The 26,663-nt window shown below is 48.9% G+C and overlaps 1 protein-coding gene across 4 annotated transcripts; it reads left to right on the forward strand.

Moving 5' to 3' along the window:
• The first annotated feature begins 950 nt into the window (after window positions 1–950).
• TRIM3 (tripartite motif containing 3) lies at window positions 951–26,293 on the forward strand. Of its 4 annotated transcripts, none has more exons than XM_025356238.1 (12): window positions 951–1,300; window positions 9,914–10,081; window positions 16,644–16,875; window positions 17,097–17,248; window positions 17,455–17,635; window positions 17,907–18,639; window positions 18,761–18,864; window positions 23,497–23,664; window positions 23,879–24,047; window positions 24,302–24,372; window positions 25,452–25,592; window positions 25,718–26,293. In XM_025356238.1, the coding sequence occupies exons 2-12, from the start codon at window positions 9,951–9,953 to the stop codon at window positions 25,868–25,870; spliced, it is 2,235 nt and encodes a 744-aa protein (XP_025212023.1). In that variant the 5' UTR covers window positions 951–1,300; window positions 9,914–9,950; the 3' UTR covers window positions 25,871–26,293. The 4 variants fall into 4 exon arrangements, with proteins under 4 accessions (XP_025212023.1, XP_025212021.1, XP_025212024.1 ...); XM_025356236.1 differs by lacking the exon at window positions 951–1,300 and adding an exon at window positions 1,404–1,597; XM_025356237.1 differs by lacking the exon at window positions 951–1,300 and adding an exon at window positions 1,465–1,623.
• Window positions 26,294–26,663: the final 370 nt, after the last annotated feature.

Genomic DNA, 26,663 nt, shown 5'->3' on the forward strand with positions numbered 1-26,663 from the left:
CTTGGGTAGTGTAGTAGCCCCCGCCCAAAGATAGTGTCATATAGACTCCAGTTCCCTCATTTTGGGTAGTCTAGTAGCCCCCGCCCAAAACTGCAAGCATGATCCCCGTCTGGGGTTCTTTCACAAGCACTGGAGCATCCTGTGCTATGTGCTGAACTCAGGTGGATAAGAGGTTGAGCCAGTTCCCAAAGCTCCTGCTGCACTCAGGTGTTGAGCCTAAATCTGAACCTTGTGGAGAGGTCACAAGAAAGCTCCCTAACAGCACTTTGGTTTAGTCAGGGCTCAGGTGTCATCACCTGAATACCCTTTGGCCAAGGAAACTAGAATTTTTCAGGATTCTCCCCAACTTTGGAAGGTTGGAGGAAGGGGATGACCCACTCAGCAGATTCCCATAGGGCAGGGATCCTCACAGGCCTGAGTTTGCCCTTTGTCACGGATATTGCAGCTCCCAGGCAGTCTTCTGGGCTTTGGTCAGTCTGCAGTCATCTGACTAGAGCTTGATTTTTGGGGCAAAGAAGGTGGTCCTCATATGAGCTGCCACTTCACGGGCCACTGGGGATTTTTCAACATGTAAGGTACTGAGTCTCCAAATGCTGGTTGTAGGGCCTAAAAACAGGGCTCAACTCCAGGTTCTGCCCACTTTCTAGCTGAGTGATGAGGGCTAATGTCTGGGGAGCCAGATCCCTATTTTTTCCATTGTAAAATAAGGCCAATAAAAGATGCTACCTACTGATTATTGAATAATATATGTAAAGTGGCTAGTTCTGTGTCTGGCACATAATAACCACGCAGTCCCTGTAAACTGTTGTAATTATTTTCCACTTGGGGCTGCTTTTTGCACAAGGCGATGATTCTGAGAATTGCCCAGTGTCTTTGGTGTGAGGAAGGGGAGTCGCTGGATGGTCTGAACCAAAGCCTAATCAAATCCCCCACCTTTCTACCCCTTAACTCCTTCTCCCAGAGTTCTGGGTACTGCCCTTCTGCCGCCCAGAGATCGTGCTAAGGTACAGACGGTTTCTGCGTATTCCTGGTCAGGCGATAGACCAGCATATTACATAGGAGCACTCCAAGGAAGCCGGAAAGGACGCCTCCAGGAGGCAGGCGGCCCGGACAGGCACCCAGAGTCCGAAATCCCTGCTGCCCCAGCTGCCTTTTCTTGACGGAGTCTCATCTCAGTCCCTGAGACCGACTACACCGCCCTTCCCGGAGCCGGAGGCAGCTGGCGGAGATCCGGGATCCGAGATCCGGGATCCGGCTCGCCGGCTCCCCAGCAGCACCAAAGAGGCAAAGTGCCCAGGAGGTTGGGGCGTTGGGGAGGGGCGTGCCGATGCGGTAGGGGTGGGCGGGGCCTCCGTGGCGGTGGGCGGGGCGTGGGTGGGTCTTCCCTGCTGGAGTCGCCCCCTCCCCCGGCCGGTCCGCAGCCCCGCCCCGGCCCCTCCCTCCGGCCTGTGCTGCTAGTCCGGCGGCGGCGCCGGCGCGGGGACAGGCTGAGGCGCGGGCAGGGCCGGGCGGACGGGCGCTGGCAGCAGTAGCAGCGCCGCGGGCCCCTCAGAGTGGGCGCAGTCCAGGCTTTGCCCTCGCATCCTGCTCCAACGCGGTGAGTGCGACGGGCGGGCCCCAAAGGTGCGTTTGTATTCCTGTCAGCCCGGGTCTGGGTCCGAGCGTCTGTGGGTGGGGGCACGGATGATTTTCAAAAGCTGTGCTTCTCTCTGCCCACGTGAGGCGTGTCCATGTCCGTGAGAGCAGCAGGGGGATTCTTCGGGCTGTGGCTGCTCACGTGAGGTCCCTGTTTTGAGGCGGGGAGGCGCGGGTGGATGGGTGATGGTTCCTTGGAGGAGCGCGGGGTTTGGGAGCTTGTGTGTGTTGGCGGAGGGTGCTGAACGCTGCGGCCGAGGGTGGTGGTGGTGGTGGGTGCTGAGTGGGACTCTGGAATATTGTGGCCCAGCTTGTCTGAAGGGCTCTTTTCTCCCTGGTGCAGACACCTCCACCCCTTGCTCCCCCCCCCCCCCCCTCCCCCCCCCCCCGCCCCTTCCATCCTCTGGCACCCACAGGCCCACCAGTCAGGATGGAGGACACCCTTTCCTCCCCATGCACTGCTCTGTGGACAGGAAGCCTCATGTGGAGGCTGGTTTTTTGTGGGAAAGGACCCCTCTGGTTCTCCTGTAGCCTGAGCCCTGCCTGGAGGACCCCAGGCCCCTCCCTGGTTCTGACCTCCTCCCTTCTGGAATTGGCTTCAGATCCTGGGCTGCAAACCTGCAGGGACAGATGGTTGCAGGTTGGAGGGGCAGGCTGCACCCCAGGGAGGTCAGTTCGACTGAGGGCAGGCCCTGGGTTTGTTCTTGGTGTGGGGGTTCTCTGATGTGGACAACAGAAACTCAGGACTGGCCCTAGCAGGAAGATCACATCTGGGAGGTCAGAGCAGGTGCAGAAAATACCACAGGTCTCTCCTGGCCAGTCTGTCTAGCCCACTGGTGCCCATTCATCCCCTAAGCAGGGGATGATTTGCTGCAGAATTGGAATCAGAGCTGCAGGCCTGACAGGAGCCCTGCTTCTTTGGGCTTGTATGCCTCCAGTGACAGAGCACTTGCTACCTTCTGCTGTGGAAAAGCTTCCTTATATAAGCAGAGGTCTCTCTTCTTGGGACTTTATTCACTGTCTTGTTACTGCCATTACTTTTGCATCTCTCTCTCTGATGAAAGGGAACTGCAGAGATGTAAACAGGGCTCTCCTGTAACCAACATATACTGAGTACTTCCTGCATGCCAAGTACTGCCACAGCCACTTAGGAGACAATGGCATTCTTGCTGAGAGAACTTGAGCAAAAAGTCTGTAGTTGAGATAGTATAGCCCAGGTTCAGAAAAAGCAGAAAAACCCTATGGTTAGAATAGAGAGCATTCATAGAGCGTCACAGGTGACTTAAAACTCAGCAAACATTTATTTACCAGGGGGCAGGGTGGGGAGTGTGGGGAGGGAGTGTGGAGGGGAGGGAACTAAGACCATCCTCTAACACATTTAGCCTAACAGTGAAAACTAGAAGTCAAATCATCGAGGTAGTACAAGATGAGATTTAATCATGGGCTCATGGTATGATCTGTAGAGACTCTTGGCTTGAGAGGGAACCTTGGGAGTCTCAGATTTTGAGAAAACACCCTTCTTCTCCCAATTTACAAGTAAGGGAATGGGGTCAGAACTTGCCTAGAGTTTCACCTTGTGTTAGTGGTGTTAGCTACAGTGTCAAGACTAGATCCTAGATCTCCTCACTTTTTAAACCTAGCCACGTTTTCAGAGGCAGAATTGAGGATGTAGTCATAGCTTGTATCTGAAAGGTGAAAGAAAAGGCATAATTGATAAGACTGCCAGGGTTCTGGCTTGTGAGGGTAGGTGAGTGGCGGTGTCTTTTATTTATTTATTTAGATTTATTTATTTTTATGCTTTTAGGATGTAAAAGCATCATGTATAACCTCGCCTTTTTGAGAAATGCAGTCTGTCCATCTGGTCCATATTTCTTAGTTTCTCTTGTTTCTGTTTCTTTACTCATTGTTTCCCCAATGTACATATCCATGCCCTATTTGTCCCTCAAGACAGCTCAAATACCCCTTCCTCTGGAAGCCTTCTTTATTCTATACCACCCTCAGAGTTAGGTACTTCCTCCAGTTTGCTGCTGTAGCAATTTGAACATGTCAATATCATGGTACTTATCACATTGTAGTTACGTGTTTCCATTTCTGTTTCTCACATTAGTCTAAAAACTTGTGAAAGACAGGGAGTGTGTCTGATTCAGTTTTGTGTCTCCATTTCTCAGCTGAAGGACCTGGCCCACAATGTGCCCAGAGAAGTCTGATTGAATGGTTCATTCACTTTACTCAGTCTGGCAGTGTTGGGGGAGATGGCCATGAATTTCATTGCTTTGCTTCCCTGCCAATCTTATTTAAAGGATTCATTGGCTTTAAGGACTTTGTCTCATCCAAGGCTTCATTTGTTTCGGAGAAAGCCCAAAGACTGTAACCTGCAGTCATTTGTCATTTTTTTGAGGTCTCAAATGATCAGATAAACCTGGAAGCTAGTGAGTAGACGTGAGTTATTTTAGCAAGCAAGTGAGCCTAGCTGGCCTCTCACATCCATTTTCAACAATGCCTTGGTTACCTCCATTCACAGCTGTGTAATTCATGTATACTGGGAATCCTGTGAGATTGTAGGAGGAAGTCCTGGGGGAAATTAATGCTGTTTGAGAATTTGGAGAAACTGAAAAGCCTTGAAACACATGCTTTGCAGATGTCCAGGATCTAGTGGAGTCAGCACTGGCTGTCTTCATTTGTTCACAATCAGCTTCTTGCTTGACTCCCTGGATCTGGCTTCCTGTCCTCCATCCCCTGAAAACCACACGCTCTGAGGTTAATGAGAGCCTCTTTGGGGCTTAAATAATGGGACCTCTGCAGCATTTCACTCCCTTGTTCATGAAGTTCTCTTCTCCCTTGGCATTCATGACATCTCTGTTTCCTGATTCTCTTGCTTCTCTGACTGTGCCTTCTCAATCTTCTTTGCAGACTCTGCTTCCTGGGCCTATCTCTTAAATATTGAGGTTCCTTGGGGCTTGGTGATAGGCCCTCCTTTCTCACTTTACCCTCTCTGGGTAATGTCATCCACTTCCATGGCTTCAGGAACCATCTCTACACCAACATCCAAATTCATGTCTCCAGGCCAGACGTCTCTCTTAGGCTTCAGCGTATCTTGCCAACTGCCAACTGGACCTCTCCACTTGAATTACATCCCATAGGCACCTCAGATTCATCACATTAAACACTGAACTCTAGCTGGGTGCTGTGGCTCATGCCTGCAATCCCCACACTTTGGCAGGCCAAGGCAGGAGGATTAGTTGAGCCCAGGAGTTTGAGGCTGCAGTGAGCTATGATCATAACACCACATTCCAGCCTGGACAACAGAGTAAGACCCTGTCTCTTAAAAACAAAAATGAAAAAACCTTAAAAGATAAACACCGAATTTATCATCCTCTCATCCAAACTGCTCTTCTTTGAGAGTTTCCAAAGAATCGTCTGTTAATTCCTTCTTCTCCCCTAACTCTTCATATGTATACTCAGCCACCAAGTTCTGTTGCTATCCCCCTGCAAAATTCATTTATCTTGGCCTCCCTTTGCTATTCTCCTAATCAAGGCAGTTTCTTAATTTTCCATCCTTGCCCTTTAAACTATTTTCCACACAGCAGCCAAAAATGTACTTTTGTCACTCTATACATAATAGCCCTCACCACTACCAAGGTTTTCCTTTGCTTTTTGGATAAATCCTTCATCCCCTAGCAGGTAAGGGTAAAGTCTCAACTCCTTAATAAGCCCAACAAAGCATTGCATCATGTGTCTTTTGCCTACCTCTCCATCTTGTTTCTTAGCCCTCCCATCACAGTGTCTGTCCTTTCTTTAGGAGAAAGTAACTTTCTTTAGGAGTTACTAAAGTTACTTTCTTTAGGAGAAAGGTTGGCTTCCAACCTCTGGACCCATCCCTGCTCCAGATCTAGGTTAGGTAACCTTTGTACTCCTGGAACAATTGGTGCTTCCTCATTATGGTCTTCACCACTTTGCATGGCAGTAACCTATTTATTAGATTGTGGAATCCATGAAGGCTGAGCTGTGACTATTTGTCTTTGTGTCCCCAGGCCTAGCAGCAGTGTCAAGTGAATGCTGAATGAGGGAATGAGGTGCCTTGAGAACTAAGCCATAAAGGATGGTGGGAATAACCAATGCAGGGATAGCAGAAGGCAGTCTGAGGAAGGAGAGTGAAGTCCAGCTCTGAGACCAAGGCCTTATAAGTGTCTGCTGTGATAAACAGTCCACTTGAACCACCACCTATAGGATCTTGGGGGCAAATCTCTAGAGCACAGTGGGATGGAAGAGCTAGGACCCCACGGGAGGAAGAGAATCTCAGATTCAGGCAGGGGTATGGCCTCAGCGGCTGCATGCCCAGTAAGTCTGGGAGGCGAACTGAAGCAGGAAGGGGAGGAGGTGGGGAGGAGCTATTAGTCCTTGGAGGTAGCCCAATCCCCGCCCCTGTGTGACAGTCTGGGAGAGCCCCTAGGCTTGGAGAGAGGTGGAGCCTGGCATCCAGCTACCCCAGCAGGACCCAGCAGACCACTCCCACTCTTCCTCCCAGCCTTTCCCTTCACCAGACAGAAGCTTCAGCTTGCCTCCCGCCTCCTGGTCCTTCTGCCAACCTTCAATCTGTCCTCCCTCCTGCTATGTTTTCCTGGTATTAAGTCTTCAGACTCCAGAACCCATTACAACTGTAGAGAGAACATCAGGATGCCAGTGCCCACATCAGGAGAGGGTACTTTCAGGCATGCCCTTCCCACTCTACCCAGGCCCACTCTTACACAAACAAAAGGCACAGCAACTCAGCCCTTCTATCCCTCCCCAAATCTAGACTCCCTCCTGCATTCATTCATTCATTCATTCATTCATTCACAGTCTTCAGAAAAAGGCTCGTAATGCATCTAACAGCATAGACAATGGTGACCTGGTCCTAGTCACTGCCTATTTTGGAGTAATTCAGCTATTGTTCTGCCACCCTTCATGACCAAATCCCTGCCATGCATTGTCTCATCTGCTGTGTTAACTTCATCTCCCATTTACTCTTCAGTCACTCTGATGTGGCTTCTGCCCCTGCCACTCCACCACAGCCAAATCTAGTGGACACTCTTCAGTCTGTTTCTTATTTCACCCCTTCTTTTTCTTGCACTGTTCTGTTGATTTCTTTGGTTTCACACTCTCTTGGTTTTCCTACCATTTCTCAGGATCTCTTTCTCAGTCACCTTTGCTAGCTCCCCTCCCTTGTGCCAGGCCCTTTTCTTATCATGTCTGCCCTCTGTCCCTAGGTGGTCTCATGTGTTTTCATTGCTGTAAGTGCCATTTATATGTCAGTGATCCCAAATCAGTAACCAGCCCAGACTTTTGAGCTCCTGTATTCTGTTTCTCACTTGACAGCTTTACCTGGACATCACAGAGACACATCGTACTTACCATACATAGAACAGAATGCCCCAAATCAGCTCCACTTCAGCTCTCACTGTCTCCATTCATGGCCCATCATTTGCTAAAATGATAAAGCTAGGAGTCATAATTGACATCCCTCTCACACCCAGTTCATCTTGATGTCCTTTTGATTTCTCTTTTATTTATTTTATTTTTATAGAGATGGAGTCTCATTATGTTGCCCAGACTGATCTCCAACTCCTGAGCTCAAGTGAACCTTCTTCCTCATCCTCTCAAAGTGCTGGGATTACAGATGTGAGCCATCTTGCCTGGCCAATGAATATTTCTCAAATCAGTCCAGCTTTTTGCTTGTAGCTCAGATGATACCCTGCATTATCTTACCCAAAGAACTTTGGTAGCTTCCTAACTGGTTTCTCTGATTCCACTCTTGTTTCTCTTTGTCTTCAATTCTCACAGCTGCCAGAGTAGCTTTCTAATTTATTTTCACTGATTTATAAACCACATCATCCCCCCCTCCAACTTAGGATAAAATCACTTTTTTTTTTGAGACAGAATCTCACTTTGTCTCATCCCAGGCTAGAGTGCAGTGGCACGATTATGGCTCACTGCAGCCTCCACCTCCTGGGCTCAAGCAATCCTCCCAGCTCAGCCTCCCAAGTAGCTGGGACTACAGGTGTGTACCACCATGCCCAGATAATTTTTAAATTTTTTGTAGATATTGGTCTCATTATGTTACCCAGGCTGGTCTCCAATTCCTGGGCTCAACGATCTTCCTGCCTTGGCCTCTGAAAGTGCTAGTATTACAGGCATGAGCCACTGCACTCAGCCAAAATCACATTCTTAATGGCGGTTATAAGGTCCTTCATGATCTCATCTCCACCTGTCTTCCCAAACTCACCTCTTGCTTTTATTGACTTGGCTCCAATAAAGGAAGCTTTTTATTTATAGGACCCTGTCCTAGGCATTGGGTATGCAGTGATGAGCCTAGAATGATTTCCCTTCCTGATTCCCTGTTGTTTCTCACCCTCACCCATACCATTTTTCTCCCATCCACCCAGAATTCTGCTTAAAAGTTACCTCCTTGGAGAGTCTTCCCTGGTGACCCAATCAAAAGTGTTCTTTCTCACAGCATCCATTTTTCCTTTATATCACTTCCCTGCCACCATTGTTTACTTTTAGAATATCTGCCACCACCTCCCCACCACAGGGACAGTGACCATATCTCTTTTATCATTCCATTCCTAACACCTGTGCAAAGTAGGCAGTAAATATTTATTGAATTCCTGAAATCAGTTCAATAAGTATAGGTCAATCTTTATGTCAGACTCTGTGCTAAGTGCTAAGAATGAAAACATAAAATAAAATGTAAATACATAAATAAAATGCCTGCCCTCAAGAACACTGCATGGAGTGGAGAAAGCAGAGAAGTAACAAGAAAATCACAGCATAGCTTTTAAGAGTTAGGATGGAGTAAATACAGGGTGCTGAGGGACACAGAGGTAGAGCACCCACGCCAGACTCTGGGTAGTCATGGAAGGTCTTCTAAAGGAGGTGACATTTATATGGGGACCTGAAAGATGCGTAGGTGTCACATCAGCCAGGAAAAGGGGCCAGGAGGAGGATCTCAGGACAGAGAGAACGAATGGGTGATCTCCCAGAAGCAAAAGAGAACAAGGAGTTTTCCAGGAACTGGGAAAACAAACAAACAAACAAAAAAAACAAAACAAAAAACCAGCAAGAATGATTGATCGTAGACTCATGAGACATGAGGTTGTAGAAAAGGTATGGGGCAAAGTTAAGCCTCATTGGCCAATTTAAGGACTTTGGACAATGGAGAACCATTGAAGGAATTTTTTTTTTTTTTTTTTTTTTTTTTTTGAGACGGAGTCTCGCTCTGCCGCCCAGGCTGGAGTGCAGTGGCCGGATCTCAGCTCACTGCAAGCTCCGCCTCCCAGGTTCCCGCCATTCTCCTGCCTCAGCCTCCCGAGTAGCTGGGACTACAGGCGCCCACCACCGCGCCCGGCTAGTTTTTTTGTATTTTTAAGTAGAGACGGGGTTTCACCGTGTTAGCCAGGATGGTCTCGATCTCCTGACCTCGTGATCCGCCCGTCTCGGCCTCCCAAAGTGCTGGGATTACAGGCTTGAGCCACCGCGCCCGGCCTCATTGAAGGAATTTAAACAGAGTAGTGACAAGATCAAATCTGTGTTTTAAAAACATTCTGGCTGCGAGGAAGATAGATGGAAAGGTGTCAGTGAGGAGACAAGAACACCAGTTAAGAGGCTATTGCTGTATTCCAGGAGAGAACTGATGGTCGCCTGAATTGGAGGGGGGGGAGTAGCTGTGGGATTGGAGAGAATGGTTTAAGATATTCAGGAAGCAATCCTGAACTTGATACTAACTGGGTGTGAAAAAGAGTGCAGTTTCAGGTAGTTGTACTAACAGGTGGGTCAGGGGATAAATGGAAGAGCTACAGGTAGTCAAAGGGAGACACTCCATTCAGGTCTCTTGGAGGAGGATTTGGGGGAGGCAGAGGAGATGAAGGATAAGTGTGTCAGTGAAAATGGACATCTGTGTACCATGCACTCAATATACACTATGTCACACTTTCAAATTATTATTCTTGTAATTACAAATTAAGACACTGAGGCTCAGATAAGTTATATGAATTGTCCAAGCTCACACAGCTGGTGAGAGACTGAGCCAGGTTTGAAACCCAGTCTAATCCTACATCTGTGCTCTTAAACAGAACACCAGGCTCAGGGGTCACATCACCCTGATCCTTCCAGTCACTGCCTTGTCTTGCCCCTAGCAGGGAAGAGGTGGGGGCAAGTTCTCTGCAGGGGATTTGAGTGGCGGGGATTGGGTGGGGAGAAGAAGTGCTGACTCCCTGGTGCTGACCATCTCTCTGTACAGAGGCTGGTGTGAGTGGCAGGAGCCAACTGTGGGCGCCATGGCAAAGAGGGAGGACAGCCCTGGCCCAGAGGTCCAGCCGATGGACAAGCAGTTCCTGGTATGCAGCATCTGCCTGGATCGGTACCAGTGCCCCAAGGTTCTTCCTTGCCTGCACACCTTCTGTGAGAGGTGAGGGGATGTGTGTACTGGGGAGGGATGAGGATCCTGTGGGCTCTCCTGAGGGAGCATGTGTAAACCTGTAGTAGGTGAGGGCAACATGCTTACTTGGGAGGAGAGCAGGTGAACCCCAATCTGCAGGAAATGAGGTTTTGGGGGCAAGAACCTGTGAGAGAACCATAAGCTTGTAATACTGGGCCATGGTTCCTGTCCAGAATAGGGCCTTCTCTGCCCTTTCCCAAACCTCAAGGCGGCTTTTGACACCACCTGATAAATCAAACAGTGTTGAGACTCAACCAGCTTTGGCATCAGCAATTTATGACTAGTAGGAGGATATTTGAAGCTAGGTCTGTCCTTCCCTGCTTGTCCTCATTGTTGTCCTCAGGTACTGAGTGAATGGCAACCCATCCCAGCCTCTAGGCTTCTATCAATCATTTATTCATTTAACAAATATTCATTTATTGAACAACTATGTGCCAGACCCTGTCTAGGCATTGGGTATGCAGTGATGAGCAAAAACAGATATGATCCTTACTCTTTTTAAAAACGGATACACAATAGTTTACATATTTACGGGGAACATGTGATATATTGTTACAAGCATAGAATGGGTAACAATCAAGTAGAGTGTTTAAGGTACCCAACACTTATAATGCTTACTCTTAAAGAGCTAACAGTCTAGTGAAAGAGAAAGATAGTTATCAAATAATCATATAGCCAGATTATAGATAAATAGAACTTTTAGTAAGTGCTGCAAATAAAGTGCTGAGCTATGAGAGATTGTCATATGGAATCTGTTATGGTTTGGAGAATCAGGGAAGGTTTCCCTGAGGAGCAATTCAGAGAATGAATAGGAGTTAAGTAGGTAAAGGGAGTTAGTTGGAAGAGCATTCTACGCAGAAGGAAGACCATTGGAAAAACCCATGTGACATGAGAAAATATGTCAGGTAAGAGGCCTGGAGGAAGCCTGGTGGGGCTAGAGCAGAGTGAGTGTGACTGAGAGTAGCATGGGATGAAGCTGGAGAGGTAGGTGGAGGCCAGACCACCTAGGGCTTTGTAGACCTGTTAGGGAATTTCGCCTTTACCCTGAGAGCCACATGAAGCCTTTGCAGGGTTTTATATGTGATCGCATCTGTATTTTGACAGTATTCTCTCGGTCCCTCATCTCTCATTGTTCTTTCTTGGATGGCCTGGTCCCTGGGTCTTCTCACCATTGCCTCTATCCACACTTTTCCTCTGTCTTCTGCCCCAACTGAAACCTGGCTCTGCACAAGGGATACTGCTTCCCTGCCAGCCCTGCTCTTTGAGATTCCAGCTCCACTGCCCACTCTCCTTTATCAACTGGAAATGGCCTCAGTTTTCTTGTCCATTCAAGTTCTTCTATCAACCTGGGGACAACCACCCTCTTGTGCCTGTTGGTTCTTAACTATTTCTTCAGGGTTGTCCCCCATTCCACCTCACTTAACACTCCCTCCCAACCATGCCCTGAATCTTTTCATCCAGAATCTTATCTGTAGTCATAAACTCCAACGTTCCACTCCTGGCTCCCATTACCCCACTCCCATTACACCACTTTTGATACAATATAAATGTCTAGCCCCTTTGACTGCTCCCTCTTTTCCCAGTCACCAACTGCATGCTGGCCTCCCGTTCTTTCCTGCCCATCCTGGACCCTGTGGCTGACTGACTAGCTCCCCTGCAGTTCTTTCACATCTTTATCCTTTGCAAAGCCCATGCCATAGAAGCTCAATGTTGGATCAGAGCCGAAATTGGATGTCTCTGCACTTTCTCCTGTGCCCAGATCACTGAGCACTCCTGGAGAAAATCAGTGGCTGAGAAATTTTAATAACAATAGCTACCACGTATTGATTGCTTACCGTTTGCCAGAGACTGGCTAAGTGATTTATACATACTGATTTCCTTAATCCCTGCAACAGATACTTTATTAACTTCATTTTATTATTTCATTTTAATTTTGTTTGTTTGATTTTTGGTTTTTTTTTTTGAGACATAGTCTCTCTCTGTCACCCACGCTGGAGTACAGTGGTGCCATCTTGGCTCACTGCAACCTGTGCCTCCCGGTTTCAAGTGATTCTCCTGCCTCAGCCTCTCAAGTAGCTGGGATTACAGGCACATGCCACCATGCCTGGCTAATTTTTGTATTTTTAGTAGAGACAGGGTTTCACCATGTTGGCCAGGCTGGTCTTGAACTCCTGACCTTGCGATCCGCCCACCTCAGCCTCCCAAAGTTCTGGGATTACAGGCCCACCGTGCCCAGCTTGTTTTAATTTTTTTGTTTGTTTGTTTTAATTTTTTAATTTAATTTTATTTTTTTAGAGATGAGGGTCTTGCTGTATTGCCCAAGGTGGACTTGAACTCCTGGGCTCAAGTGATCCTCCTGCCTCAGCCTTCTGAGTAGCTGGGATTACAGGTGCAGGCCACCACACCCAGGTATCCCCATATTAGAGAGGAGGAAACTAAGGTTCAAAGTCAGTAGGTAATTAAGAAATATCTCTGGCCAGGCGCAGTTGCTCATGCCTGTAATCCCAGCACTTTGGGAGGCCAAGGTGGGAGGTTCACTTGAGCCCAGGAGTTCCAGAGTAGCCTGGGAAACAACATAGTGAGATGTGGTCTCTACAAAAGAATTTAAAAATTAGCTGGGTGCGGTGGCATGCCCCTGTAGTCCTAGCTACTCGGGAGGCTGAGGTGGGAGGATCATTTGAGCCTGGGAGGTGGAGGCTGCAGTGAGCTGTGATCACATCACTGCACTCTAGCCTGGGTGACAGAGAGAAGCTCTATCTCAAATTAAATAAATAAACAAATAAAAAAATAAAAGAAATATTTCCAAGGCTACACAGCAAGTAAATGGCTGAGGTCTGAATCCAGTTTTCACTGCAGAGCTCTCACTGTATCCCTTGGTCTCTGCTCTCAGAGTATGTTCTAGTGGGCAGTCACTGACAGTAAGCAATCAAGAAAACGAGAGCTGCAGCTTGTATTAATGTTTTGCAGGATATAAACAGAGAGAAGTAGGGGTGTTTGGGGCAAGAACTATTCTATATAGTCATCAAGGAAGGCTTCTCTGAGGAGGTGACATTTGACCTGAGTTCTGAGGATAAGAAGGAGACAGACTTTTCCAGGCAATAGAAAAATCTGTGCAAAGTTCTTGAGGAAGAAGTAGACAGGACATGTTCAGATACCAGAAAAGAAACCAGTGTGGCCAAGTGAGGAGGAAAGTGGGATGAGGTGAAATTGGAGAGAATAAGGGCAGTTTAAGGGGGAGCTTGTAGGTTTTCGGAAAGTGTTTGGATTTTATTCTAAGTGCAATGGGAAACCATTGGAGTTAAAAAACATATACACACACACACACACACACACACACACACACACACACACACACATATACATACCCCCATACAGGGAAATAATCTGATGTAAAAAGTTCACCCTAGCTATTATGGAGAGAATGGATTATAAAGGAGCAAGAGTGGAAACGGAGACCAGTTAGGAAGCTATCATGAGCCAGGTACACTTGACAAATAGGAAAGGGATATTGCTGAATTAGAAGGTATTTTGCATGGGGAAACACTAGATTCAGTGAGCTGGGAAGAAAGCTGCTGAAGAATAGAGTGGAATTGTTGAAATGCAGTGATAGTTGATGAGAAATGGGTGTTAGTGGGAGCATGGGAAGGGGGAAAAGATCATTGGGGATGAGAAGGTCAAGGAATTAAGAAATCACAACATGGTGAAACCCCATCTCTACTAAAAATACAAAAATTAGCCAGGCATGATGGCATGTACCTATAATCCCAGCTACTTGGGAGGCTGAGGTAAGAGAATGGCTTGAACCCGGGAGGTAGAGGTTGCAGTGAGCCAAGATTGTGCTACTGCACTCCCACCTGGGTGACAGAGCAGGACTGCATCTCAAAACAAAACAAAACAAAACAAAAAAACACCAGAAAAACAAAAAACCAAAAAAAATTAAATACGTGAACACTTGTGAAGCACTTAGAATCATGCCTGGCACATGGTGTTTGTCAGATTTTAATTAAGATCCTAAGTTATAGGAAACATTAAGGCATGAGATTGAGGATATGGGAGAGTTTGCACAATGCAGATCTTCACTCCACAAATTTGAGGTCCCCAAATACAGCTGCCTTCAGTTCTCATATCTGTTTCTAGTAAGTGTCCTCTGCCCTCCCATCAGTGACTAATCTGAGCCATCATCAGGCCCCTGAATCCTCCATCGTTCACTCTCCTATGTCCCCTGTACCCCTCTACATCCTCCTCTCCTTTCCTCCTTCCCTCCATTCAGAGACTGACATCCAGTCCTCCTCTTCAGGCCAATCCGAGGCACTCCCCAATCCTCAAGATCTTGTCCTCTCAGTTTTCTAGTCTCTTCCCCTTCTCCTTCTCTCCTGATTCTTCCATTCATAAGCAAGCTCAAAACTCCCATGCCAAACAGATAAAAACCCTTTGTCACCTTGTCCCTTTCTAGCACCATCCAACCCCTCAACCTCCTTCTCATTCGAACTTTCAAGCTCCCCTTCACTTAACTTCCAGCAGTCAAGCTTTCCTTCTTCTGCCACTCCCTCCCTGTTTTCCCTACAAAGTACCCTCGCATTTGCCAAATTCAGTAGACATTTTCCTGTCCTTACCTTACCCAACTCCTCAGCTGCTTTTGACACTGGTGACTACTCATTCCCTCCTGGAAATGTACCACTCACTTTTCTGCTCTAACACTGCTGCTCCTCCTGCCTCGCGGCCTGGTCTTTGTTGTCCTCATTCAGTTTTTGCTGAGTGCTCTGTCCCTCTCTCTTATCACCATCTATGCTTTCTTGGCTGATCTCATCCTCTCCCAGTGCTACCAAAGCCATCTAAATGTTGATGGCATGCCCATCTCTTGTCTCTAATCTTCATTCTCCTAACTGTCTACTGGTAACCTCAACCTGGATGTTTATTGTTACAGTAAATTCAACCAGGACAAGGCTGAACTTTCCTACAGCTACTCCTCTTTCTATGTTTCTCATTGTAGTGAATGTCACCACTATCCACTCAGTTATCTAAGCTAGGAAGCTGGAAGTCAATGAAGACTCATCACCTCCCTTTTCCCCATATCTAATCAGAAAACACCTCCCACCTTCCCTCCTTCTTAAACACTTCTCAGATTTGTTTCCACCTCATAGTCTACATTACTACTGCCTAAATCCAGGTCTTCCTCACTTCCTGCCTAGATTAAGAGTATACTGGTTAAACACATACTTTGCATTTGAAGACAGGCTTCAGCACCCACTGCTGTTGTTACCTTGGGCCACTTGCCCTTCCTCCTGCTAACAGAAACACAAATCAGAGAGCATGGCACCTGGCACATATGCACTTAATAAATGGTAACTAGCTGATGCCACTGCCCTCGCCGCCCTCCCCCCTGCCCCCCTCCACCCCATCTGCTGTCTCATTCCCTTTAAATTCACTCTCCACACAGAGGTGGTGAAGAGGAGCTTGGTAAAATGTATACCTGGCTATACCACTCTCTGGCAGCTTCCTATTGCTGGTGGGATAACTTCTAAGCTCCTTGATTTCTCTCACCATTCCTTGCCTTGGACTTTGTCTCTAGCCAGCCACATCAAACTGTTCACAGTTCCCTATTCATACTATGCTGCTTCTTGCTGCCTTCTGTATCTGGACTACCCTTCCCCCTCTGCCTGCACCTTTCTTTGGTCAGGCTAACAACTATTTATCCTTGAAGATTTAGTTTACATCAATTTCTCTGAAGACTTTCCTGGACACCCTCTCCACCTACCTGAGCCAGATGCATTTCCTTATCACTGTATCTGTCATTCCTTATATTAACAATAAGTAATACAAGTAGCCTACCATATATAGTGCTATTGTGAATCAGGCATTTTACATTTAATTCTCTTCAAATATAAATATGTACTTTACATGTAATCCTCTAACACTCCGTGAAGTCTGTATTTCTCCATCTTACAAAGGAAGAGTCCTTCACTTGCCAAAGTTATGTAACTTGTCAGGGGTCACACAGTATAACAGGTGACCGATGGGGTGTTGCCCTGGGCAGCCTAGCTCCAGGACCCATTCCCTTAGTCATCATGCTATTTACTTCTGTACTATTCCTGTGACTTTTTTCTCTGTAGATGGGAAGTATTTTAAGGGTAGGCAATGTGCTTTATCTTTTTGTCCCCAGAGCTTGGCATAAATTTGGCAAGAGTAGATAGTAAATGTTTAATGAGTTAAAGAAGTTGGGCAGGGGTTGCCTAGTTGCATATTCCTATGAGAAGCATTTGTGAACACCTGTGAAAGGTGAGCCTGTGTGCACACTGTGAGGAATGTGGATAGTCTGCTCTTCTGAGAGGGGTCAGGGATGTGTTCCTCAGTTGTAAGAGGCAAGGCCATTATACCTGCTAGCAGATGAGATGTGTCAAGCAGAGAGGTTTTAAAATGAAGTATAATGGCACACCTGTGAGGGAAGGGGTCGGCACCCATGGGAAGTATAAGGAAGGGTGCACTTATGCTACCCCATTCACTCTGGTCTTCGACTCTCCTTCTTCCTGGACAGGTGTCTCCAAAACTATATCCCTGCCCAGAGCCTGACACTATCCTGTCCAGTATGCCGGCAGACGTCCATCCTCCCAGAGCAGGGTGTCTCGGCACTGCAGAACAACTTCTTCATCAGTAGCCTCATGGAGGCAATGCAGCAGGCATCTGATGGGGCCCACGACCCGGAGGACCCCCACCCCCTCAGTGCAGTGGCTGGCCGCCCTCTCTCCTGCCCCAACCATGAAGGCAAGGTGGGCCCAAGCGAGGCCCAGTGAGGCCAGGACTTGGGGTGGGAGGAGAGGAGAGGCACTGGGGGGTGCCGAGTGGCTGGGTGAAAGGGTACTGCTCTGGATGAGTGGTCCAGGTAGGGGGTGCACTTAGAAAGTAAGGGGCAGGGAGGGCAGGTGGGGAGGGGAGGGGACAAAGAAATGTGATGTCTAGCCATTACCCAACTGGAGTCCTTGTACCACAGACGATGGAGTTTTACTGTGAGGCCTGTGAGACGGCCATGTGTGGTGAGTGCCGTGCTGGGGAGCATCGTGAGCATGGCACAGTGCTGCTGAGGGATGTGGTGGAGCAGCACAAGGCAGCCCTGCAGCGCCAGCTTGAGGCTGTGCGTGGCCGGTAGGCACTGGGCAGAGTCCTGGGCTGGTGGGGCCACAGGGATGGTGTGGGAGGGGAATAAAGGGTCTGGGAAGGGCAGACATAGAAGTCTCAGGGAGGTCTCAGGAAGGAGATCTCCACGAGGGCAGCAATAGGGTCCCCAGGGAGAAGGGAAACTTCTGCAAAGCCACCCTCAGCAACTCTGGCATGAGATGTTCCCCCTCCAGATTGCCACAGCTGTCTGCAGCAATTGCCTTAGTTGGGGGCATCAGCCAGCAGCTGCAGGAGCGCAAGGCAGAGGCCCTGGCCCAGATCGGTGCAGCCTTCGAAGACCTGGAGCAAGCACTGCAGCAGCGCAAGCAGGCTCTGGTCAGAGATCTGGAGACCATTTGTGGGGCCAAACAGAAGGTGTGTCTGGTGTTCACCCTTTCCTACCATCGTCCTTTGTGATGGTTTTATTGCCTCCATTGTTCCTCTGTCTTCCACACCAGCTCCCCATTCCCCAGCCTAGATATTCTGCCTCCTCACATGCTCTCAGTAGGTGCTATGGGCATCTGTGTCCTCTGTCCACAGGCACCCTCTTGTATTTCTTTTATGCCACAGTGCTACAACTTCAGTAATCACAGAGACTCCCCCTGTGCCAGTCTGCTCACCCACTCCTCCCTCTACCCCTCCTCAGGTGTTGCAAACCCAGCTGGACACTCTGCGCCAGGGTCAGGAACACATCGGCAGTAGCTGCAGCTTCGCAGAGCAGGCACTGCGCCTGGGCTCGGCCCCGGAGGTGTTGCTGGTGCGCAAGCACATGAGAGAGCGGCTGGCGGCATTGGCGGCACAGGCCTTCCCGGAGCGGCCACACGAGAATGCACAGCTGGAACTGGTCCTTGAGGTGGACGGGCTGAGGCGATCCGTGCTCAATCTGGGCGCACTGCTCACCACGAGCGCCACTGCACACGAGACGGTGGCCACCGGAGAGGGCCTGCGCCAGGCGCTAGTGGGCCAGCCTGCCTCGCTCACTGTCACTACCAAAGACAAGGACGGGCGGTTGGTGCGCACAGGCAGCGCTGAGCTGCGCGCAGAGATCACCGGTCCGGACGGCACGCGCCTTCCGGTGCCAGTGGTGGACCACAAGAATGGCACATATGAGCTAGTGTACACAGCGCGCACGGAAGGCGAGCTGCTCCTCTCAGTGCTGCTCTACGGGCAGCCAGTGCGCGGCAGCCCCTTCCGCGTGCGTGCCCTGCGTCCTGGGGACCTGCCACCTTCCCCCGACGATGTGAAGCGCCGTGTCAAGTCCCCTGGCGGCCCCGGCAGCCATGTGCGCCAGAAGGCAGTGCGTAGGCCCAGTTCCATGTACAGCACAGGCGGCAAACGAAAGGACAACCCAATTGAGGATGAGCTCGTCTTCCGTGTTGGTACAGACAGGCCAGGGCAGAGCCAGATGGGCCAGGCTCAGGTAGTGGGTGGGGAGGGAAGGGAGGTTCAAAATGACGTCTCAGTGAATTCTTTTGTTTTCACTCCCATCCCTTCCCACAGGCAGTCGTGGAAGGGAGAAAGGTGAATTCACCAATTTACAAGGTGTGTCCGCAGCCAGCAGCGGCCGCATCGTGGTAGCAGACAGCAACAACCAGTGTATTCAGGTAAGCACCTTTACCGCTCGACTCCACCACCAAAATAAGGGTTTTCAAGCTACAGCCTCCTGAAAAGATGGAATGTACAGGTCACCTCCTGGAAAGATGGAACCCTGCAGATAGTACCATTCCTTAACAGCGGTGAATCAAAGGATCACCCCTTATGCACCCACCGGCCACCCCATTCCCATAGGCCACAACTGTAACCAGCACCTTCAGTCAGAAACCAGAGTTTACTATGCTTGTAGCCTCACCTTTGTAGGCCATGGCTTAGGCCAGGTCAGCTCCTGGACTGCAAAGATCTGGCTCATTCCTCCTTCCCTTCTGCCTCTCCTTGAGCCTCTTACTTTCTCCCTTTTTCTCCTGGTGGCCAGGATGCAGGCCTGCCCTCCCTTGCTGTCTTCCAACATGCTTACCTGACTCCTGAATGTATGTAGTCTGTCTGGAGTCTCTGCACTTATCAGGTTGGCTAGACAGTCACATGGGGGTATCTTGGCCAAAGCGGGTATCTTTCAGTGGCTAGAAGTTGTAGCATAACCTCACAGGTGTTCCTCCCACTGCCTCTCCCATAACCTCATACAGCTGATTATAGCATACATCACACCGAATGGACATGGTTTCTGCTGCACTGTGAGCTCCTTTTCAAAGCCAAGAAATGTGCCTTTTTCTCTCTCTGTTTCTTGTAGTAAAAACCCAGAGCCTGGTACAGTGGGTACCAGGGTAGTTGACACAGCAGAGCAGTTAAAAGCTCAGGTTTTGAAACCAGACACCTGAGCTTGAAATCTAGCTGTGTCACATACTAACAAGTCACATGACCTCTTTGAGCTTCAGTTAACTCATGTGTAAAATTAGGAAAAGTATATCTGATAGGGTTGTGGGGAGTGTTAAATGATGTACTGTACTTGACATCTAGTGAAACTTCTGATGTTAGCTATTGTTAAAAAGATCATCATCCAGGTGGAGGCTGTAAACAAAGGCAAGCAGGTGGGAAAGAGCTGGAGGAGGTGGTTCAGGGAACTGGAAGGAGCCCAGCAGGCTTAGAGGTAGATTACTATTAGAAGCCGGGGGTAGCTGAGGTCAGATTGTAAATGGTTTTGGAGATGGAGTGTGGAATTTTTATTTTATCCTATAGGGGATTGTTTCTAACTACCATGCACTTTACTTCTTCGAAACATTTTACTGGGTAGCAAAACTTTTCGCTGAAGATCCTTACTTCTCAACACCTATACGTTTAAACTTTCTGACCCTGCTTGAGTACTCATATCACTGATTCAGCTGTACTAAGGTCCTTTCCCTCAGTGATGGCTACTCCCTGACCCCTGCTTTTCACCTAACAGTCTAAAAGTGCCAGGGACTCTTCTGTGGCCATATTCCCAGTTCTGTCCAGTCTGCCTTTACTCCTACCCTATTTCTAAGAGCAGAGGAATGGAGAGGCCCTGTGCAGCACAAAAGGCATTTGGGTCCAGCCTGAATAGTGAGGAGGGGATTGCAGGGGAGTAATGAGGTGGTGCTGAGTCCCTACTCAGTGACACCTTCCAGCTCCTTTCCAACTCCCTAGGAATGCTTCCTGGCATAAAAGTTGAGATTTGGGACCCCTTCTCTGTTGTGCACACACACAGGTGTGCTCCCTGCTCACATGCACAGATAAGTGCCACTTTGTCTGTCCTGGTGAGGGGGCTGAGCTTCCTCATTATTTTTTGTTTGTTTGTTTGTTTGAGACAGGGTCTCTGTTGCCCAGGCTAGAGTGCAGTGCTATGATTACAGCTCACTGTAGCCTTGACCTCCTGTGCTCAAGTGATCCTCCTACCTCAGCCTCCGAAGCAGCTGGGACTACAGGCGCATGCCACTATACCTGGCTAATTTATTTTATTTTATTTTTATTTTTAGTAGAGACAGGGTCTCACTATATTGTTTGGGCTGATCTGGAGCTCCTAGGCTCAAGCTATCCTCCTGCCTTGGTGTCTGAAAGTGCTGGGATTACAGGCATGAGCCACTGCACCTGGCCTCCCCATTGTTTCAGAGTGGGGAATCGAGAGGGAACACCTGGTATAGCTCCACTCTCTTCCAAACACCTGCTACTTCTATGGCAGTCCTCCTCTTGCTTCTACTTCCACCTGTCCTCTGTGTCGCCACTGCTAGGAGCCTGGCTCAGATTTCTAAGTTGAGTTTCTGCTTCTCTTACTCTGGAGTCCTTAGGGCTGGCATGGGCTGGGCTCCCTGATGAGGTCTGACCCCCGCCCCCCCCTCCTCTCAGTACATGGGGATTGGGATCCTCACGACATGACCGTTTTCTCTTTTGGACCCTTCTATGTTGGAGGATGAGGCAGACCCCCTCATTGAGTGGAACCAGCATCAGCTGACAGAAGACAAAAAACATTTTGTGATTCTGAGTGAATGATTTGATCTGTATATATTATGTCCTTGTGTAATTGTGTAAGCTCCCAGTTTTATCAGCTCTTCTGTGAAAATTCCCTCATTCCCTTAGGCAGAATGTTAAATCACATTCTTCTCAGTTCCCTCAGACTTTTGCTGCTGTACTTTTCATACTTTATTGGAATCACTGGTTTGTTTTTGTTTTTGTCTGATTTTGTTTTGTTTTTTTTTTGGTTTAAGTCTTTCTCCCCCACTAGACTGTGAGATCCCTGAAGTCAGGGATCTACTTTCAGATACCTTGGTATAGGAGAGAGATGTTAAGGACCAAACTAGGACACCAGCAGATTCTAGAGATATTAAGGAAGCAAGAATGGCAGATTTTGCTGAGTCGTCAAATATCAAGAATGGCAGGACTTTGTGGACTGGGTAGATGGTGTTGCGGTTCAGGAGCAGGCCCAGGTTTAAGTTGATGACTTCGCTTTTGCAGATGTTTGAGATAGCTATGCAACATTCAAGTGGAGATGTCCAGTTCAGGTCTGAGATTGAGCTGGGGAGTTCATTCATTGTTGAATGTCTACTATGTGCCAAATGCCATATCAGTACTGCAAATGCAGCAGCAAACAAAACAGATGCAGTCCCTATGCCATGCGAGGCTTACATCCTTAGAAGGGGACACTGATATTTAACAGTTATTTAGCTGCAAAATGATAATTATTATGAAGAGAGCTGTAAAGGTGACCTAAGTTGATGTGTGCATATTGATTTGGTAGGGTGGAGGGTGGTCATTAAAGTCTTCTCTGAACAAGTGACCTGGAAATTCTAAGAATGGAAAGATGAGTAAGAGTTGGCCAGGTGTCAGGGGTGGGATAGAATTGGACTGGAAGAACAAGACATCCCCAAGCCTCATCAGTATTGGGCCAGAACCTGAGCTGCTCAAACTGGAGGGGCATTACCTCACTGCTGAACCTGTACCTTTTAGTCCCCCTCACTTCTATTTAGCTTGTGGAGCTCTTGGTATCTCCCTTCTCATACTGATGAGTGCTGTCCTGCCACAGGGGACCACTGCAGAACCTAAGAGCTGTGCTGGTCAGCCAGAGAAGAGCTTAGTAGAAGACCCACATTAGAAGAAAGGGACGCATGTTGGTGGTACCAGTTTAAACAGCCCTGCAGGACTAAGACACAGGGTTGGGCTGGGGCAGGGACGGGGAGACCAGTCCATTAAGGAAGGCACAGGTTTGAATCCAAGAGCAAGGCCAATGCCCAGAACTTGAGTTCTCCAAGGCCACTCCTGGCTCTCGTTCATCTTGTGTCCCCAGAGCCTATAACAAAGCATAGTGTATGAGACTTACGTAGTGAGTAATGTTTTGACTATGAAGGAAAAGCCAGAAAGCTTAGCTAAAGCGGGAAGGAGGATCAAAGGAGGTGCTTTTGGGACAGGGAGACCCGAGCATATTGGGCAGCTAAAGTGGAGAAGGTTGGAGAAGGGAGAGGTTGAAAGGTTCACTCTGTCTAGGAGGAAGATTTCCTTGTCAGCCTCATAGCCTGAATGAACTAATTCTTGTATACATTCTCCTCTCTCACCTACCCCATTCCAGTCTGCTACTAAGTCTCATGAGTCTACCTCCTACATGTGTCTTGAGTCCATCTGCTTCCCTCCAGCCAATTTCCTTGGTCCAAGCCATCATCATTTCTCAACTGGAATACTGCAACAGCCTCTGACTGGGCAGCTTGACTCCTCCCTACAGCCAGAATGTTCTTTCTTAAAAGCAAAATTGATCTTGTCACTGCTATGCCTGGAAATGTTTAGAGACTCCTCATTACACCCAGGATAAAACATAATTCCTTCTTTTGTTCACCTGGGTCCTCCCTGCAGTCCAGCCACACTGGACAGGTCCTCAAGTGGTGCTCATACTTGACTTTGTGCCTTTTACAATCTGCTCACTCTGCTCGAATGCCTTTCCTTTTCCTTTTCTGGCCGAATTTGGTTTATGTGGCATCCTTATTAGGCTATTTGTTGAGATATCTTCTTCTCTTGGAGCCTTTTTTCACCATTCCCCTTCATCCCTTCATGTTCTCACAACCCCATTCACATCTCTGTTGCATTCCCCCAGACCTGCTGCCATGTTTGATTTTTGTCAGTAAGTGCTTGTTGAATGACTGAATAAATGGTGGTGGGGGGGTCTCCTCCCTCAAGATCCTGCTCCCTTCTGTCTGTGCCCACAGTGTCACCCCTCCTACCTGCTCCCTTCCCTTGCTCCTCTGCTCCAGGTTTTCTCCAATGAGGGCCAGTTCAAGTTCCGTTTTGGGGTCCGAGGACGCTCACCTGGGCAGCTGCAGCGCCCAACAGGTGTGGCAGTGGACACCAATGGAGACATTATTGTGGCAGACTATGACAACCGTTGGGTCAGCATCTTCTCCCCTGAGGGCAAGTTCAAGGTGAGAGGCCTGCTGTCACTTTACTTACCCTGGTGTCCAGCTGAACTGACCAGTCTAGTGCCTCTTGGTGGTCAGGGTCTGGACTGATCCAAACCTACCTCCTCCTCCTCCTCACTGTTCTTTCCCCAGCCCAAGGTTCTGCTTTGATGCTGGGTTAGGACTACTATCCCCACTAGTCAGAATAAAACCTCTTATGGATATTCTCTTCCTCCAGACCAAGATTGGAGCTGGCCGCCTCATGGGCCCCAAGGGAGTGGCCGTAGACCGGAATGGACATATCATTGTGGTCGACAACAAGTCTTGCTGCGTCTTTACCTTCCAGCCCAATGGCAAACTAGTTGGCCGTTTTGGGGGCCGTGGGGCCACTGACCGCCACTTTGCAGGTATGGGGGGACAGCTCCAAGATTTATGCTGATACCCCTGTTCCAGAGACCTCCACTAGATACTCCAGTTCTAAAGGCCCTCTCCTCTTATATCTTGGCTCTGGAGATCCCACTTCCCTATACTTTAGCCCTGTCATCTCAGTCCTAGAGACCGCACCCCTCTCCTAACACCCTAGCTTTATCTTCCCAGATACTCTTCCCCATCCCACTCGGTGTCCCAGCTTACTGCCCTGAAGACCACTTTGTATTTTCAGGGCCCCATTTTGTGGCTGTGAACAACAAGAATGAGATTGTAGTAACGGACTTCCATAACCATTCAGTGAAGGTCAGTGTCCTCCCTCCCTCCGTGACCACTGTCCCAACATCCTTTTCTCTTCCACAAGACTCCTATTTTACCTCCTCCTTTTCCCCTTGAGATCATTCACTCAAACAATACACATTTACACATTTATGGCATGGCTGCTTTGTCCCAGGCAGTATGCTAGAAGCTGGAGATACAGTGATGCACAAAGCAAATGTATTCTGTGTCTTCTTGAGTATAGTCTAGTAGGGAAGAGAAAAAGGTAACCAAAAAGTTACAATATGATGTAACAGATTCTGTGATAGGAAGGTACAGGGAACTGTGGGAAGGGATACTGAAATGTATGATTCAGGAAAGACTATCTGAGGAGGACCTCAAGCACAAGTGGGAATTAAATGGAAGGCAGAGGAGGACGAGAGTGTTTGAGACACAGGAAGAGCCAAGAATGGAGGTGGGAACCTTGATAGTGTGTTTGAGAAATCACAAGTAGTTCAGACTCAACTTGAGGAGCGGACCGTGAAAGCTGAGGGTGAGGCTTGTGTGCCCCCTTAAGGGGCTTGCTTTCCTCCCAAGAGCTATGGGGAGTCACAGTATTGCAGGCAGGGGAGTGATGCAGTCCTGGGTGTCTTAGATCACTCAGGCTGAGGCAAGACTGAGGCAGGAAGATCAATCTTTTGCAGTGATCCAGATGAGAAATGACGTGAGCCTGGACCATGAGAAAGACGTGACAGTGTATGCATAGGGTGTAGATTTGAGAGGGGGATTTGAGATGGAATTAAGGGTTGTGTTAATTCATTGGCTTATCAAGCAGAGAGGAAATTGGAGTCAAGAGTGACTCATGGCCAGCTGAGTGGCACCAGTCATTGAGATAGAGAACTGAGAGAACTGATTTCCCAGAGAAAATGAGCTGTTAGATTTGATATTCCCAACAGACATCAGCAAGAGTTGTCCAGTAGGCAGTAGGGCACATGGATGTGAAGTCTATGAAGCAGATTTGGGCTTAGCTGTAGATCTGGGTGGGGGTCCTCAGCCCTGGGACTTCACCCTGTCCTCCTCCAAGGCCTGAGGCCAGGTCCCCAGTCCCTAGCCCCTTCCCCCGCCAGGTGTACAGTGCCGATGGAGAGTTCCTCTTCAAGTTTGGCTCCCATGGCGAAGGCAATGGGCAGTTCAACGCCCCCACAGGAGTAGCTGTGGACTCCAATGGAAACATCATTGTGGCTGACTGGGGCAACAGCCGCATCCAGGTGAGTAAGGCCTGGGAATGACATGAGGGGGAGGTTTCCTGCTGTGTCCCATATGCCCATTCCCCCAAAACAGACTCTCATCTGCCTGATCTTGCCTCTCCCTCCGTTCTCCACTCCTTCCCCAGGTATTCGACAGCTCTGGCTCCTTCCTGTCCTATATCAACACATCTGCAGAACCACTGTATGGTCCACAGGGCCTGGCACTGACCTCGGATGGCCACGTGGTGGTGGCTGATGCTGGCAACCACTGCTTTAAAGCCTATCGCTACCTCCAGTAGCTGCACAGAGGCCCTGCCTGGCTTGTGGAGGGACAGACACTGGGGTGATTGGACAAAAGAGGGTCTGGCTGGGAGGTGGGCCAGACCTGGCAGCACTGAATGTGGGCTGTGGGCGTGGGTGCGCCCGGTGCCCTCCCTCTCCTACCCCCAGCCCCACGGTTGCACTTTATTTATTCGGTTCTTGCTTTGGTGACTGGGTGAGCCGGGACTGTGGTCCCAGGGATGTGTGCAGAGCTTCACCCTACCTTTCTTACACACCTCCCCTCCCCTCTCAGTCTGCTCCCCATCCCCCAGCCTGGGGCCAGAACAGCCTCCTACTCCAGGACAGAAGTCCCTCTAGTTGTCTCCCTACCACCCTATACACACTGACAGAGACAGCAATACCCCACCCGCCCCCATATTAAATAAATGTCTTCACCAAGATGTTTTTGCTGGGTTCTTGTGGGGCAGGGCTGCAGTGAAGAGATGGGATGGTGGGATTAGCTCTGGACTAAAAGGTGGGCAAGCAGGCAGGCAAGGGACCCAGCTTCCCAAGCAGATTCTGATGTTTTGAAACTTGCATAGAGAGGAGCAAGAAAGGGTGAACCCATGGGACCCTGAGCCACCTGCCATATCCCCATCCCCAGGCCCTACAGAAGTAGGCAAGTCCTTTGCCTGTCTGCCCTGGGGCTGGGAGGAATTGTGGGGTTGTAGGGGGAGGGAATGACCTCTGCCCAGCACATAGCCAGTAAGTGCAGAGAGAACAGTTTCACGGTATGAAAGCAACTTTGAAGTCCAAGTCTGGGCAAGGGAA

This window comes from Theropithecus gelada, chromosome 14 (assembly GCF_003255815.1).
Source record: "Theropithecus gelada isolate Dixy chromosome 14, Tgel_1.0, whole genome shotgun sequence".
Taxonomy (NCBI): domain Eukaryota; kingdom Metazoa; phylum Chordata; class Mammalia; order Primates; family Cercopithecidae; genus Theropithecus; species Theropithecus gelada.

Excerpts from the sequence above, each read along its gene's own strand:
- TRIM3 (XM_025356238.1), top strand. The coding sequence starts at position 9,951 with ATGGCAAAGAGGGAGGACAGCCCTGGCCCAGAGGTCCAGCCGATGGAC. Across the intron at positions 17,636-17,906 it reads TTTGTGGGGCCAAACAGAAG|GTGTTGCAAACCCAGCTGGA; the intron begins GTGTGTCTGGTG and ends ACCCCTCCTCAG. Across the intron at positions 25,593-25,717 it reads GGGGCAACAGCCGCATCCAG|GTATTCGACAGCTCTGGCTC; the intron begins GTGAGTAAGGCC and ends CTCCTTCCCCAG.